The following is a 14,737-nucleotide window of genomic DNA, read 5'->3' on the forward strand; positions in this document are numbered from 1 at the left end:
TCTGGCACTTACAGATTTGGGATTGGCGTGGTAGCGGGTGGTGTCGCAAGCAACGCTGTAGCCAATCAGACTGTCCCCTGGAAACAGGAAGGTGTTGCCCACGGGAGACAGCAGGACTTCTTTGGTCTCAGGAAATAGCCATTCGATGGAAATGTCACTGAGTACCGGAGACATGGTTTTCTTCAGAGACTTTATCATCTGTGTGAGAAAGAAAAAGCCAACTAAAATAGACTTTAAGATATAAATCACAGCTTCTGGAGCTGAAAGCATCTCTGAGATATGATTTCCTAATTGGCAGACACTTGATGCTTAGAAAGCACCGAATAATGGCTCTCCAGCGGTCTGAAGAATGGCTGGCTGTCATTCGGAGTGATACACAAAGCTGGAAATGAGTACCTTGGGCTGCAGCCTCTCGCCGTCGGCCAGGAACTCTGCTGTTCCTCTGGAAACTGTCGCCAGTCCCTGCACCAGCCTCCTGCAAGCAGTCTGTCCAATGCCGAACGTGAAACATCTGCAGGAACACATTAAACACCGCGGCTCAACGGGCAGGTCGACCCCTCACAGAGATCAAAATAGATGAACTGTAAACAAATCTAATATGTCAAACACAAATTTGAGTTAAAAAATGAGATGATCAGAAAATGGTATGAGGCGTCCTGCTGCTTCTACAGCTCTCCTGCTTTGTTTTTACTATGTTTCTTTCTATTCTATGTCTTTCCTCCTTCTGTTTCACTGAGGGATGAGCTGGCTAATTCCATCGCACCAGCTACTACGTCCCCTCTGCATTCTCAATGAGGTCACGGACTGCACATTAAAACGGAAATGTCACCTTCTCCGAATAGTGGAAAAACCTGACGTGGATTTTAACGAACAGAGATGTTTGATCTGGTCTCCGCGTGGCTGCGCTGATTTGCAAATATAAAGTGCGATAATGATGCCGGAAGTGGCCATGAGCTGGCCCGAGCTCCGTGCTTCTAATGCAATCACCTGGGGGCTGTCATCCATTAAAAGGGGGGGGGGGAGACAAAAGTCAATTATTTTTCCCAGAGTGACTCAGGAGAGGGATTCACAGCGTGAGATGTAGATGCGAGCTGCAAAATGAAGTGATTTCCCTGTGTGCTGCGGGTCTACGGTGCCGCCGGCGCTCGCTCTCAGTTGGTGTTCGCAGCCCTCGGGGGGGAATTATTATTTCCTTCTTCTAGATGCAGCTTTTAAACATTTGTCGTAAAAATCAGAGCTTCACAAGTCTTCTTTGTCGTGATCTCACGGTTGACCCTGACGCAATGCATTCACACATTCCAAGATTTCATTTCGAGGGGATTACAGCTCCATCGCCAGGTGTTTCCATGTTAGTCTTAAATCCCCGGGTGTGATTTTATGTTTGCTTAGCTTTGACACGAAACGCGGTAGCTTCTCTGCCAGCGCTGTTAATACCACAATGGTCTCTAATGCAGCTACCAAACATATTGAGCGTCGCTGCGGGTCGCACATCACGTGCTGCATTGTCTGCAATCACAGCTGAGAAACAACCGGGTAATTCTGTAATGCGTTCGGAGGGCCACGACAGCTTAGACAACAAAGGCTCCACTTAGACAGCATCCCTAAAATGTCACTCAGTATCGATTTCTTTGCCTCATTCTAACATTCAGATTGAAGCTCAGAGCGTGGAAGTAATACTCGCCTGATGTGACGCGCATGGCTGCGGACCAGCTCGATAACTTTGCCCGTGTTGCTGACGGCCCCGTCGGTGAGCAAGAAGAGCAGGCGAGGGTGTCCGCTGAACATCGGCTGCCTCAGGATCCAGTTGAGCGGATCCAGGATGTTGGTGCCTCCCATGTCGGCTCTGATCTTTCTAATATACTCACAAGCCAGAGCCAGGGCGTCCTGGGTTGTGGAAATAAGGAGGATCAAAATGGTTTATGGGTAGCATTAAGGCCGATACTCAGCTTTACGTCCCCCTCGGAGACGATGATTCAGACGACCTGGAGATTGTTGCAGTCTGAAAACATCCACAGCTAAATAATTCAAACTTAGAAATCCTGTTGTCGGCCCCTGTTAGAGCATCACCCCTGATATTCAGTCACATCTTGGTGGCTTAACATCGCATGAGAACCCGCTGCCATGACATGCTTTAAAAAAAAACTCTAAAAAATCATTGATATAAATTCGCTTTAGTGGAACTTGAAAAGCTCATTCATGCTCAGTGCTGCACTGGCCTTCACTCTGGTCTCAGTCAGAAAGCCTCCAGCTTGCTCAAAGTGAGAAGCCTTTTAGCTAATTCAAAAAAAAAAAAAAAAGAAACTGGTTGCCTGTCGGATTTAGGAATGATCTGCGGCCTCATTGAACAGGGTCTGGTTCTGTTTTACTCTTCCCCTTCTGAGCCTGTACGTAACCACTGATCCTCAGCTGCGTCCCTCCCGGCAACAAACCTCAGTGTATTTTTTTACGTTAAAGATTTTTTACGGTAACGATCTCATGGTGATCGTTTGATCATTTGTTTTGTTCTCACAAACATTTCACTAAAAACTTTGATTATAAATGTTTCAATTACACTTAAAACCTCTGTTATCCTATCACATAAGTTCTACGAAAAGTATATCATTTAATCATGTTGAGTTGAATAAATACATAAAATAATGTTAATGCAATTTTTTAAGTATTATACGTAAACATTATCCATCTGTATTACTTTTATGTATAACAATTGAAAAAGTGCATGTACTCAATTTAAGCAGATTACGTTTTTTAATTCATTCACATCGTCTCAACATAGAAGTACTCTGCATTAAATGATATACTTTTTGTAGAAGTTGTGTAAATGAAATACTTACAGTCTTAATGTTTAAAGGGAAATTATAATGTATTATCTACCTGTTGATATTTTGTCCAACATATTTACCATGTAACCCTGCTTTCTTTTACTATTTCAACTGTAAACCCTGTTTGTAAAGCAGTTTTGAATGGTGCTATATAAATAAAGTTATTATTATATTTCATTCTTGAGTAACAGTCGAGTATTATACTGTATAGTTAACACAAACTCTCTACTTACATAGAGCTGGGCATGAACATCACGTCTGCATCAAATGAGGTAAATTATCATGCAGTGACATATTGCAGGGCTTCTTTACCTCGTCATAGTTCTGGCTGCTTGTGAACAGCGATTTGAATGTGGAGCCGAAGCCTATGATGTTAAAAAGGCAGCCGGGCACCAGACTCTTGAGAATCACCACCATGGCATCCTGAGGGAGAGAGAGAGAGAGACGGAGAGCAGATTAAGTTCATGTCCAGAAAACAGAACAAAGCAAAGACTGTGAAGACTACAAAAAAGAAGGGAAAACTCTTCTGCTCATTAGGTGCTTAGTGTCCTGGTGAACTGTTTGATGGTTTCCAGTGTAATACAGCTACAGTCTGCTGAACGTCTGGCTGAATGGCAGCACAGCGCTCTGCACAGCTGTCATCGCTGCACGGCAGACTTTCTCGAGGAGAGGAGAGAGCGGCATCACGCAGCGTCGTTTCATCCATCACTGCCTCCTCTGCAGCGCTATGGGCAGCTGAACTGGATAAAAAAGCACTCAACCTTCATTCGTGTGAAGTGCACAGAGACCACATTGGCCAGATAAGTCTGCTCAGGTGCATCAACAAAGAAAAAATTCAGTATGTAATATTGTCTGAAGAGATATTTTTACATGGTATTCTGCAGGATTTTTTTTAAAGATCGGTGGTAAACAGTCATTACATCACCGCCCCGGCCTTCAGCCCCGACTCATCCTGCAAGTCGCGAGTCAACACCAGTCAGCATCACATCGTTACGCAGCATCAGCACACAAGCTGCCAAATAAAACGTAAATAAGAAGATACCGTCTCTGTAGGTGTTGAAATAACGACACATGCAGTCTGATAAGGCCTCAAAGACCGCTGCTGTCTAAAACCCAGCAACTGGGAGACATTTGCTGAATAATGAATGATTTGTCTGATCAATATCCTTGTGTACATGCCCTTCACACAGTTGGCTAACCCCATCTATAATCTCCAGAGACTGCAGAATCAGGACAGCTCGCAGCCGCTGATGACACATCATGTTTACGAAGTGTCTGAAACGCTGGCTTCTAATTTGCTCTCTTAAGAAACGTGCATGTCTGATGTCGACTGTCTATAGACGCTGAACAAATTCCCTGTAATCTGCAAACATCATTGTAGGGGAGAGGAATTTATCTTTAAACTGGTGGTGATGTGGGTTATATTTCAATTTATATGTAAATCCGTGTCTGTCTGAATGTATGTGCAAACAATATGACGCCGCACGTCAAACTGAGATCGAAATACCTTCACACGGTTGATGTTAACGCCGCTCATGCTGCCGCTGCGGTCAATGAGGAAGATAAACTCGCCGTGAACCTTCCTCAGGTCGGAGCTGATGGACTTGAGGTCAGGGCAGAAGTTCAACATGACCACAGGGTTGTGGAGGATGTCCTTATGGAGCCGCCTGTGAATGATATCTACCTGGAAAAGGCAGGAGAATTAAAAAAAAATAAAAAATCGAAAGCATCAGTAATGGAGGATTCGGAGATAAGTGGACTTATTATGAATCTGCGCCGGCTTTAATTTAACACTTTAAAGAAGGCACAAAGAGAGACAGGCGATCAGGTCAATAGATAGAGCTCATCAATTATTGTAGATGTGCCGGAAACTCCAGGCTGAATGAGGTAAGCCTCTGGAGTGTTTCCATAGAAACACATTTTTATGGCTCTCTGTCTCTCTTCTCCTGTTTCGGTCTGCTGGTCACTTAACAACCTCATCATGGCGGAGATGTGAAAGGACACACACAGGACCGCCAACGGTGAACAAACAAAGCAGATTGAAAAGTACAATGTGGAACCCAAATGAGCTGAATAGGGTAAAACACAGTAACTGTACTGAAACTAAGCTATTCAAAATGTATCATCTCCATGAAGACAACACGTTAAAGTTGCCATAACTTGTTGGCTAGTTAGCCGGAGAGCCAGCCGCAGCTAGCTTGAGCTAAAGCTAAAAAAAGATTAGCGGATTTACTTATTTTTGTCCAGCCGTTGGAAAGGATCTGATTTTTTCCTGACACACACATATATTGGTAGTTTGTTATTCCACAAAAGTTATTTAAGAAGCTAAGTCTAACCCTGATGTAGAGCAAAAACAAGGCGAGTTAAACTCCTGCTAACGCTAATGCTAACCAGTTGAGGTAGCTAAGCAGCAGTAGGCTAACGGCCACCTGAGCTGTTGATAAATAGATTTCATGTTATTTTTCTGAGGTCAAGCTATCTGAAGATCACATATCTTAATGAACTGACCTGTAAAAATATTAATTTTATTATTTCAATATAAAATTTGCAATATAAGTCTTAATAAAGAAAGATGGGTGAAGAGTATGATCATGAGCTTAGTTTTGTTCTGATTTGGCACGATATAAATAAAACTGACACCTTGCAAAACTGACAAACATATTTAAAATTCCTGAATTATGGATTATAAATAGCTAATTATTCATATTTAAATAAGCGATAAAGATAAAATGACATTGACTTTGTAGTTATTTGCATTCTTTTAAGTTTATCCAAAGTTTGAGTGCAGTATTTGCAATTTTGGGTACAATTAGACTGAAATAAAAATAAAATATAGGTTAAATGATACTTAAAATAACTTAAAAACCCCTTTTCTTAAATCAGCTGGTTCTATATGCTAGTTGCTTATTTATGGGGCTGAACACAGGTCATGAACTCCTGCATTATATTGTTAGATATCACAGAATAAAGAGACATAACCTCTGAAGCCTTATATAAAAAAAGCATTTGTTGCATGCCATTGTTCGTGATATTGCAGTGTCGTCTCTACCAGGCTCCCCATAATGATATCGGCATGATTGTGTTGCCATCAGTTCAGGTAGGCGGTGCTGACGTCGCTGTCACACTCACTTTCCTCTCGTTGCTGGAGTCCTTCTTGGTGGCCTTGATGAAATCGCTCCGGCCGTGAAGATACTCATCGTACTCCTCCAGCGTCATGTCTCCGTTCTCGATGAGCACATGCGGCAGATGAGGCTCTGGAGTGACACAGTTGGTCAGGACATTGACATGGCTATAAATATTAAAAAGCAGATGGACAATTGCCCGAAAGTGACACCAAGTGCTGCGGCACTAGCAGCTCATGGTGGGGGGAGTTTGGAAATCTGTGGTGCCGAATTATCCCCATACTGATGAAGGAATCAAGAGGTGATTGCAAATAAAGATGCTGCACCACAGCTGGGCCTCAAGACAACAAAATTAGCTCAGAGGGTTGAGTGAATCCAGGGGATTTGGACTGTTATTTCTCTTCACTGCTGGGTTCTGAAAAGCATTGTTCCGAGCTTATAAGAAAGGCTTCAGTTTAAAAAGTTTTGCATTTTATCTACAATAGACTGCAGGTATAAAAAAATGTTTTCGTACATGGTTTTTAGCAAAAATCTGTCTGGAAAATTCCCCAGAACTCTTACTAATATGTGCATCTTGGATTGATTAACTGCTTTTTAATTGCTAATTCCAGTTGTCTGATGATTTTCCAGGTCCAGCTCTTGTGTAATGTGTCGTGAATAATTATTGATTCTATTGTACTTGATATGCTGCAGGGAAAATACAATCGAAATGTGTTATAAATGCAAATAAAGTCATGCACTTGCTGATAAAACTGCTGGTTTTCGTTGACGTCTCCCTTACTTTTGCCAAGGAGATGATGAAACTGGTCTGAAACTATCTTCTATGTGATACTGAAAAATGTCTTTAACTGTCTGAAATGTAATTAGCTGAGCCGTCCTTGAAACCTGTAGTAATTAAACAACACACAGCCTGTGTTTCTGGTCATTAATAAAACAAAGCTGATGATGTATAATCTGTTATGCATTCCAGCTTCCCTCCATCTCTCCTCTCCAGCTGAGCATCCATGTTGTGATTGAACCTGCAGCTCCGGCCTGAGCTGAATTAAATTGCCGAGCGCAGGCAGCCGGTCTGTTTGTGAACAAAACCTTCATAAGAAGCCTATTGGATCAGCGAGGCCATGGCTCATTCCTGCCTCTGGGAGACAACTGGCCCACACATACTATAGGTCAAGACGGCAGGGAGAGGGGGAGAGACGAGAGCGGGGGGGAGGGAAAAAAAAAAAAGACAGAACTGACACTGCACTCCCACACAATGGAGTCTGACTCCACTGGCATGTCATGCATTAACAAATGGAGTAGGACCTTGAGTGCGCACACAGAGTGAGGCAGTGAATCACCTCGAATCCGATCTGATTACAAGCTTAACACACAAAAAAAAAAAAAAAAAAAAAAAGCTGTAAGGAAGCCCGACAGAGCTGAAATAAACTCATTTTTTTAAAAATTGCACTAGAGAAGGGAGGAAAAGTGAGCGAGTCTGGGGAGGCTGTTGACCTACCGCTGGGGTAGATGAGGATTTCGACAGGACAGTCGTAAGTGTACTTGTCGGCCAGAGTGATGACGACGCTGGTGGCGGAGCGGGCCAGAGGGTCGGCGTCGGCCCGGATGGCGTGAGACGGGCTCTCCACACCTACACAGAGCAGAACGGCCACAGCAGATCAAATAACCTGGCGGCGGTGCATCCAGTAATAACAACGAGAACAGAGCGGCAGTTCTCACTGGAATGACTCACGGTTACAAGAGCACGAATTTCCAAAAGATTTAAAGATGTAATGCGAGAATCTTTCACGATGTGCACGTCACAGCTTCTGTTCCGTTTCAAAGGAATGGGTCGATACTTTGAAAGATATATTCATCAGTTCTTGCAGAGCGTTTGATGAGAACATCGCGACGACGCTCTTACCTGTGAGATAGATATGAAGCTACGTAGCTTAGCTTTAACGCTAGCCTGGCTCTGTCTAAAGGTGTGAAAATCCACCTACCAGCACCTCTGAAGCTCATTAACGAACATGAAGGGTTGTATAGACTATTTCAGACTATTTCACGGCTGGTACCGCCTAACAGGACCTAAATATCAATGCTCTCAACCAAGAAGCGGACCAGCGGAGTGTTTCCCACACGTGTACGCTGAGGAAGATTATAAAACCCCAAAAATAAATCCTTTCAGGGAACCCCAGTATTTCGCTGTTCACACGATTCGGGTGTCAGGTGGTTGGGAATTATCAGAGCGTGACACATCAAAAGGTCGTGATTCACTGCCGGCGTGAAGGAGGATAACCTGGGAGGGAAAATGGATCCTCGCTTCATTTTCAATTCTGTGACCTTTCAATGGATTCTTGAATTTTATCTGACATTAGTAGATGAAGATTAAGATGCCATTTTGCGCTAATATGAATACAGGTGTGCCTTGAGATTCAGGCTTGCCCTTTTTGCGAGCCCTGGGTCCAGCCCATAACCGTCTCAAAACCACGGCTGGTTGTTTTGTACCTTTTGAATTTTGCACGGATAAAAACAGATCAGATATAAAGTGCGATTCAGCGAGTTTAGAGGTGGTGGCACTTCTGGACGGAGGCAGATCCGCTGTGTCTGCACGTTTCCTGACTTTTTATTCTGTCTTTTATTATTTCAGCTAACACCTCCTGTCATATCGGATCAATGAATATGAGAGCGTTCTCAGTCTTCTCATTTAAAACGGATGAGACCACGTTTCCCAGAGCACAAACACAAGAGAATGAGTGAGTGTTTTTTCCGTTTTCTGCACTTCTTCACTCGAGGACGTGTCACAATCACAACTTTCAGGGAGCACTGAAACGCAGTTCGAGATAACAGGATGTCTGAAGTGATACCAGGCCTGTTATGCTGTTACACACACTGACAACAAAAAAAAACAGTTTTATTTCTCAATACCGGTACAAACTCCACCACACTTGACAGGTGGATTTGCCCCCCCGAAGAGAAAAACATCTATCGAATGTGAATTCTCTGACCTGCGAGGAGATAGGGGGCCCGGATCTCCAGCTGGAAGTTAAACTCGTAGTCCATGGAGTTGATGACCTCCTCCTGTAGCAGTGAAGCCAGCCACAGCTGAGGGGAGCTGGGAGTTTGGTCGTGAGGACTCGAGGCACCCGTGTGCCTGTCCCGCCTAAATGTAGCAGAGCATAACAGCATCAAAATGGAGCCATGAAATATTAATGTAAAATAAACAAGAGGGGCTTTCGTAGCATGAATTTATGTATTTTCTCACGTCCGCGAGAAGTTCGGGGAGAGTCCCTGCTCCTCGTTGATGGTCCTCTGTACCCGAGGCGTACATGCCGGTGGAGATGAGACCCGGATGCCTCCGCTGGGAAGGGTGGAGAGCTCAGAGGAGGTACTGACCAGAACGTGGACCGTCTCCATAGGAGGGATGACCCCGAGGTTGACCACCAACACCGTCCTCTCCAGGTCCTCGTCCAGCACTATGTGTCCTGCAACACCAGACTAGATTAGTAAACAACAGCAACGACCACAATATAATCTCTGTAAGTCCCGATGAATTTCCTTTTTGATTCCCTCCTTGATCTGATCTAAAGTAAATGTCACTCCTGCTGCTGTGATTAGGAGCTTAGTGGAAAAACGCAGCTGCGTCTTAAGAAAGACCTTTGGCTTACATCGATGGCGCTGTCTTTCACAGGATTTAATTATACAGGAGGCATTTCTACGTCTTTGAGGGAAGTACGATACTATGATGTTATTATTATACCTCTGAAACCATTGTGCTGTGTCACCTCGCTTGTATTTGCCTACTGTACCGTAAACCTAACCCGTAATCATGTCTTTGATTGACAAGGAACCGAAACACGCACAAAAAAAAACAGTCTTTAGCCTACTCTTACGTGTGTTCTTTCACTTTCTGGAGGCATTTCTTCATAAAAATAATCATACAACGTAGATATGTTGGGTTTTAGTGTGTTTCTCCATGCATCTCTCACTGAGTTCAATACAGCTGGCACCACAATCTTGCATCAAAAGCGAGATTCGGTAACTTCAAACCCCCTCCCTTCTTTTCTAAGTTCCTTGTTGTCTAAAAGGATGTTGACGCCACACAGACTTGAAGTGGAACTGCAGGGAGAGGTTATAACTCTCTGCGGCTTCATCACTACAAGTCTTTCACATTTCATATGGTAATTTAATTCATTGATTAAATAAGAAAAATTGATTCGAGCAGCTTTAACCTTACCGCTGCCACTCTGGAGGGCCCCATTAGACGTGCTGTAGCAATCCAGATAACAGTCTTCAATTTTCGCCTTGTCTTTGATTTGCAGTGTTATGATCTGACTGGATATCATCGACTCAAACCCCACGACGATGGAGTTTTCCTCCAGCGGATAAATGAAGATCCCTGGCAGGCAGGCAGGAGGAGGAATAAACAGAATTAAGGGCAGTAAACAAGCATATTCAGTCGATAATAGTGTTTCAGAGCATAAGGTGGGTCTAAATGAGTCGAGCTGGTGTTCACATCGACCGAGCCCCGGCTGAAGCAAACTGATTCATCCTCTGTCGTGTACATACTCACCCTCAATTGCGTGATCCTCGATATTTTCATAGGTCATGGAGGCTGTCATGGCCAGAGTGTAACCCCTGACACAGGAAGTGATGTCAGAGACGCTGAGGGGCAGAGCGCCCCGGTTCTCCTTGTTAATGAGTCCAGGCATGGTGCTGGTTTTAGGATTCTGGTTAGTTGCAGCATGTCAAAAAGAAAAGAAGGATAAAAAGAGATGCATCATAAAATTGTACTTGTCAGAAACAAAAACTATCACCAGTCATGGTCAATATTAAATACATATGGACAGGACACATGTGAATTGTGTAAAACATTGGCTATTACTGAAACAATTTATAAAATAATAGCATTTTTTTAAGACTAACCTTATCATTATTATTATTAATTGTTAAATCATTCATGGCTTAAAATAATTGATCAAGCTAGCCAGCTCCACAACTGCCAATTTAGCCTGTTAAAGCTAGCTCCTGTTAGCTAAAATGTTCAGCCATACTTAAGCGGTTATTCTGAATCAACCAACTCACTAATACAATAAATAAATACAGTTTATGGACGTAGAAACAAACTAACGTCACCATTTTTTTCAAGTAGCATAACAAAGTTGCTCATGCTAATTACCCACATTACTTGGCTAACTAGCTAGGCTGGCTTTTGAGCTTTGATTAGCTGATTACTCAGCATCTCAGTGTTAGCGTTGTTAGCTACCTCCTGTTGCAACCACAGAAGCCAGAGCTGTGTGTCTTTCTCCTGAAGAAACAAAACAAAACACAGCGGAGGTAACTTGAATTTACTAGCTAGCGTTAGCTGCTTCTGTTGACACTGGTTCTAGAAAGCAATAAACCAAGCAAAAACAACCTTGTCTAGCTAATTAGTTAGCCAGTTAGGTAGACCTACAATAACCTTGTTAAGCTAACATCAAATTATTAAAAGGTGATTTTAGGCTCGAGGCTACTTCAGATTGTAATCAATTTAGCACGATTGTTGTTTTAGCTAGCAGATGCTAGATGGCTAAATGAGATAGCAGTTGTTGAGGCCGCTTGTTTCAGAAAGATTTAGCCATTTAGCTGTCATGAAAAGTGATATTAAGGAATACAAAGAAAAAATTGAATTGTGACCTGGAACTCTGCCATTATAAAATTAAAACATACATTTTGACATTTTTAAAACCGTGTGAAATAGGCTTCGAAATGTATCCCAGTTAAACAAGAACATTGCTTTTAAAATGATCTCATCAGTGGTGTTTCATTTATGCAATTTCTACAGTTTATCCACTCAGTGGCAGCCAATAGACTTTATTTTTTTCCTGCTTTCAGAGCACTTTTGTAACCTAGCAATGATATAAAACACACAGCGTGGTCCCATTCAATTCTCTGAAACGGAATGAAAGCAGCCATCTAGATGTCAGCTCAGTGCATAAGGTTATTGCAACCTCAATAATCTTCAGCAAAATGATGTAAAAAAGACAAACAAAGGAGCATAGTGGGTGACACAGGCACTTGAGATAAAGGTCACCGCTAAAAAAAAAACACATTCAGCTGTAAACCAACAGTGTGCAGGAGAAGAAGAGCAGTGTTCAGTGCCATGTGAGGTGAAAAACAGAAAACTTAAGATATATTAAGATAAATGCTCGGCGAGGAATGCAGCGATGTTAATTGCGTAGATTATACAATAAGATTATCTGGTGCTTCGGGGGCTGTGTTTCATTCTTAATGTCGTCTCCTCCACCAGCAATCTTGGTTATGCGCCGTCAAGGGTCTGTGTCTGCTGCACGACCAGAGCCAGCAGCACAGGCTTGATAGGAAGCGTTATGACGAAAGCAATTTCCATAGAGACAGCTCTGCTTGCTGGCTGGCTTGCTGGCTTGCTGGCTTGCTTGCTGACTGACCAGTGACATTACTCAAGTGTGCCTTTATTTGTGATACCCTGACTGATTTCAATTAAAGCACCAGGCAATCTCTTTCAATCAGACCAACCACAAAATCATTCTGCCACTTAGAAAAAATCCAAACAGGTTCAAGTGGCTGAGCACAACTTCCCAACACCCGTGGCTTCATTAGAAGTCCTTCAGAATCAATTGCAAATTCAATCAGTCGTTCTAATAGTCACTGTTGGCGCATATGGTCATCTACGGCGAGGAAAAGGTCATACAGATGTAACTACAGACTATTTAGTTTGTCTGTCTCAACAGTGCCATCGTGTGTCCGGCCAGCTCGAGAAGCAGATGGGAACACAGCCTTCTTACCTCTCTACAGAGACGATCTCCTCGTACAGGTGGATAAAAGAAAGACTTCACAAAAGAAGAATTCAAGCACAGCTGTAATCTAAACTCCCAACGCTCACAACAGAAGTGATGAGAAACAGACTCCGAACATCAGCACATAATTACAAATGAATGCAAGACTACAAAGATCAACCTGGTACAAACGATGAAAGGGAAAAAAAAAACTAAATTTCAATTAGTTGCATTCAGTTGTTTTTCCAATGCGTCCCCTTTCTACACAGCCTTCTTAGCTTATGGTAATTAGTGTTAAAAGTGGCAGTCCCATGATGCTTCTCTCTCCAATTTGGCTCAGTCACATGAGTCACCCCGCTTCCCTCCAGGGTTTTTTTTTTTTTTTAAAAAGACCACCAAAACCATCAACACTCAACGTTTTTCTCCCGGCGCCGCCACACTCCTCTGCACTCATTAGTGTCAAAACAGTTAGCAGATGCTCCGCTAACCACCTGTTGGGACGCGGCGTCTCGATTCCTGTTTACAGTAAAAATCAAGACGCATCACTGCTCGACCTTTTCCATCCTCTCAGAACAAGTGACAGGGATGTTTGATGTATGCATCCTCTGAAAAAGACACGCTGCGGCATTAAAAAGCATCTGGTGTGATCACAGTATCAGCCGGATTATCTTACCTCTCATTTGTGTCAGCTGGGTGTGCAGCAGGGATCTCTCTCTGTCAAAAGTCCACTTATCATGAAAGATATCCTCCTCCTCCTCCTCCTCTTCTCCGACCTCTCACAGTTCCCCCTTTTATTGTTCTCTCTCTCCGTGGCGTAGAGGGAATACGAGTGCTGCCACAGGTGCCAGAAGCTACAGATGCAGCGGCCACATCGTTAGTTAAATTTACAAGCGCAAAGAACGAGAAAGGTAGGTTGGCGCGGCTGCAGCAGCAGCAGCAGCAGTTCTATCAGGCTCAGCAACATGTGGTTGCAAAAACTGTTTCATATATTCTCCTCCCCCTCTTCCTCCACCTCCTCCTCCTCCTCCTCCTCCTCCTCCCTGTGGATGCTGGAGTTGGAGGGCTTTGAGATAGATAGAGAGAGAGAGGCTGAGACAGAGGGTCCAGTCTTTTCCAATAAACATCCCCCCTTTGCATCAGATGCGGTATCAGGGCATCAGCACCACCCACTCACTCCAACCCTCCCTGACACCGATGACAACAAGGAGCCATCCAGGTATCCTTTTTTTTTCATATCAAGGGATCAGAGTAAATGACATGTACTGTGACACCAAGAGCAGAAAAAAAAGAAAAAGGAAAAGGCTTGAATGAGCAGATGGGGAGGTGAGGTGAGCACTGCATGTCCCCCCCCCCCCCCCCCCACACCACTTTATAATCTCTCCCCCATCCCCTCCCCTCGGGTGTGACTGGCCAGCTCTTAATGTTTTAAATCCAACGTGGGTGTTCGGCCGTCTCCACGTTTGTGATCACTCGGTTTGATCCATCTGTTTTCTTGCGAGGTTACCATGACAATTAATGTGTGTTGCTTAATAGTCAAGTCATTTTGGTTGTCACGAAAATGGACATGGTGTCTGTGTGTGTGTGTGTGTGTGTGTGTGTATACCTGTGTTTGTGTGTGTGTGTGTGTGTGTGTGTGTGTGCGGAGGGGTTGGCTGAAACTCGACATCCGCCTACAAATTGAATCAACGCGCAGCCAATAAAACTCTATGCACCCCCCACCTCCCCTCTCTCTCTCCCTTCTTCCCCCCTCGCTATCTGTTTCCCAACCTCTCAGACACGGTCACACACTGGCACGACACACACACACACACACGCACACACACACACACACGCACACGCGCTTCCCTTCTCACAACAATCAAATACATATTAATTTCCACTTGAATGGCTTTAATTAGGTGAGGTGGAAGGAGGGCTGCAACCAAAGATTTTTCCATGTGCAGATTTGTTTTCTTTAAAAAATATCATATGTTATCTTTATAAATATATATGATCATCATCATGTTGCTTGCTTTGTACAACATAC

General features: G+C 43.5%; 1 protein-coding gene across 2 annotated transcripts in view; it reads right to left on the reverse strand.

The window, feature by feature from the left end:
- vwa5b1 (von Willebrand factor A domain containing 5B1) overlaps positions 1–13,734 on the reverse strand; it is a 30,612-nt gene extending 16,878 nt beyond the window's left edge. For both annotated transcript variants that reach the window (XM_030421659.1, XM_030421658.1), the window contains exons 1-12: positions 13,385–13,734; positions 10,491–10,647; positions 10,155–10,316; positions 9,183–9,402; positions 8,926–9,080; positions 7,437–7,568; positions 5,949–6,073; positions 4,327–4,503; positions 3,132–3,242; positions 1,682–1,884; positions 397–511; positions 13–198 (exon numbers count right to left, since the gene is read on the reverse strand). In XM_030421659.1, coding sequence (XP_030277519.1) covers positions 13–198; positions 397–511; positions 1,682–1,884; positions 3,132–3,242; positions 4,327–4,503; positions 5,949–6,073; positions 7,437–7,568; positions 8,926–9,080; positions 9,183–9,402; positions 10,155–10,316; positions 10,491–10,629 — 1,725 coding nt within the window. In that variant the 5' untranslated portion in view covers positions 10,630–10,647; positions 13,385–13,734. The remainder of the gene's footprint in view (positions 1–12; positions 199–396; positions 512–1,681; positions 1,885–3,131; positions 3,243–4,326; positions 4,504–5,948; positions 6,074–7,436; positions 7,569–8,925; positions 9,081–9,182; positions 9,403–10,154; positions 10,317–10,490; positions 10,648–13,384) is intronic.
- Positions 13,735–14,737: the final 1,003 nt, after the last annotated feature.

This window comes from Sparus aurata, chromosome 7 (assembly GCF_900880675.1).
Source record: "Sparus aurata chromosome 7, fSpaAur1.1, whole genome shotgun sequence".
In the NCBI taxonomy this organism is placed as follows: domain Eukaryota; kingdom Metazoa; phylum Chordata; class Actinopteri; order Spariformes; family Sparidae; genus Sparus; species Sparus aurata.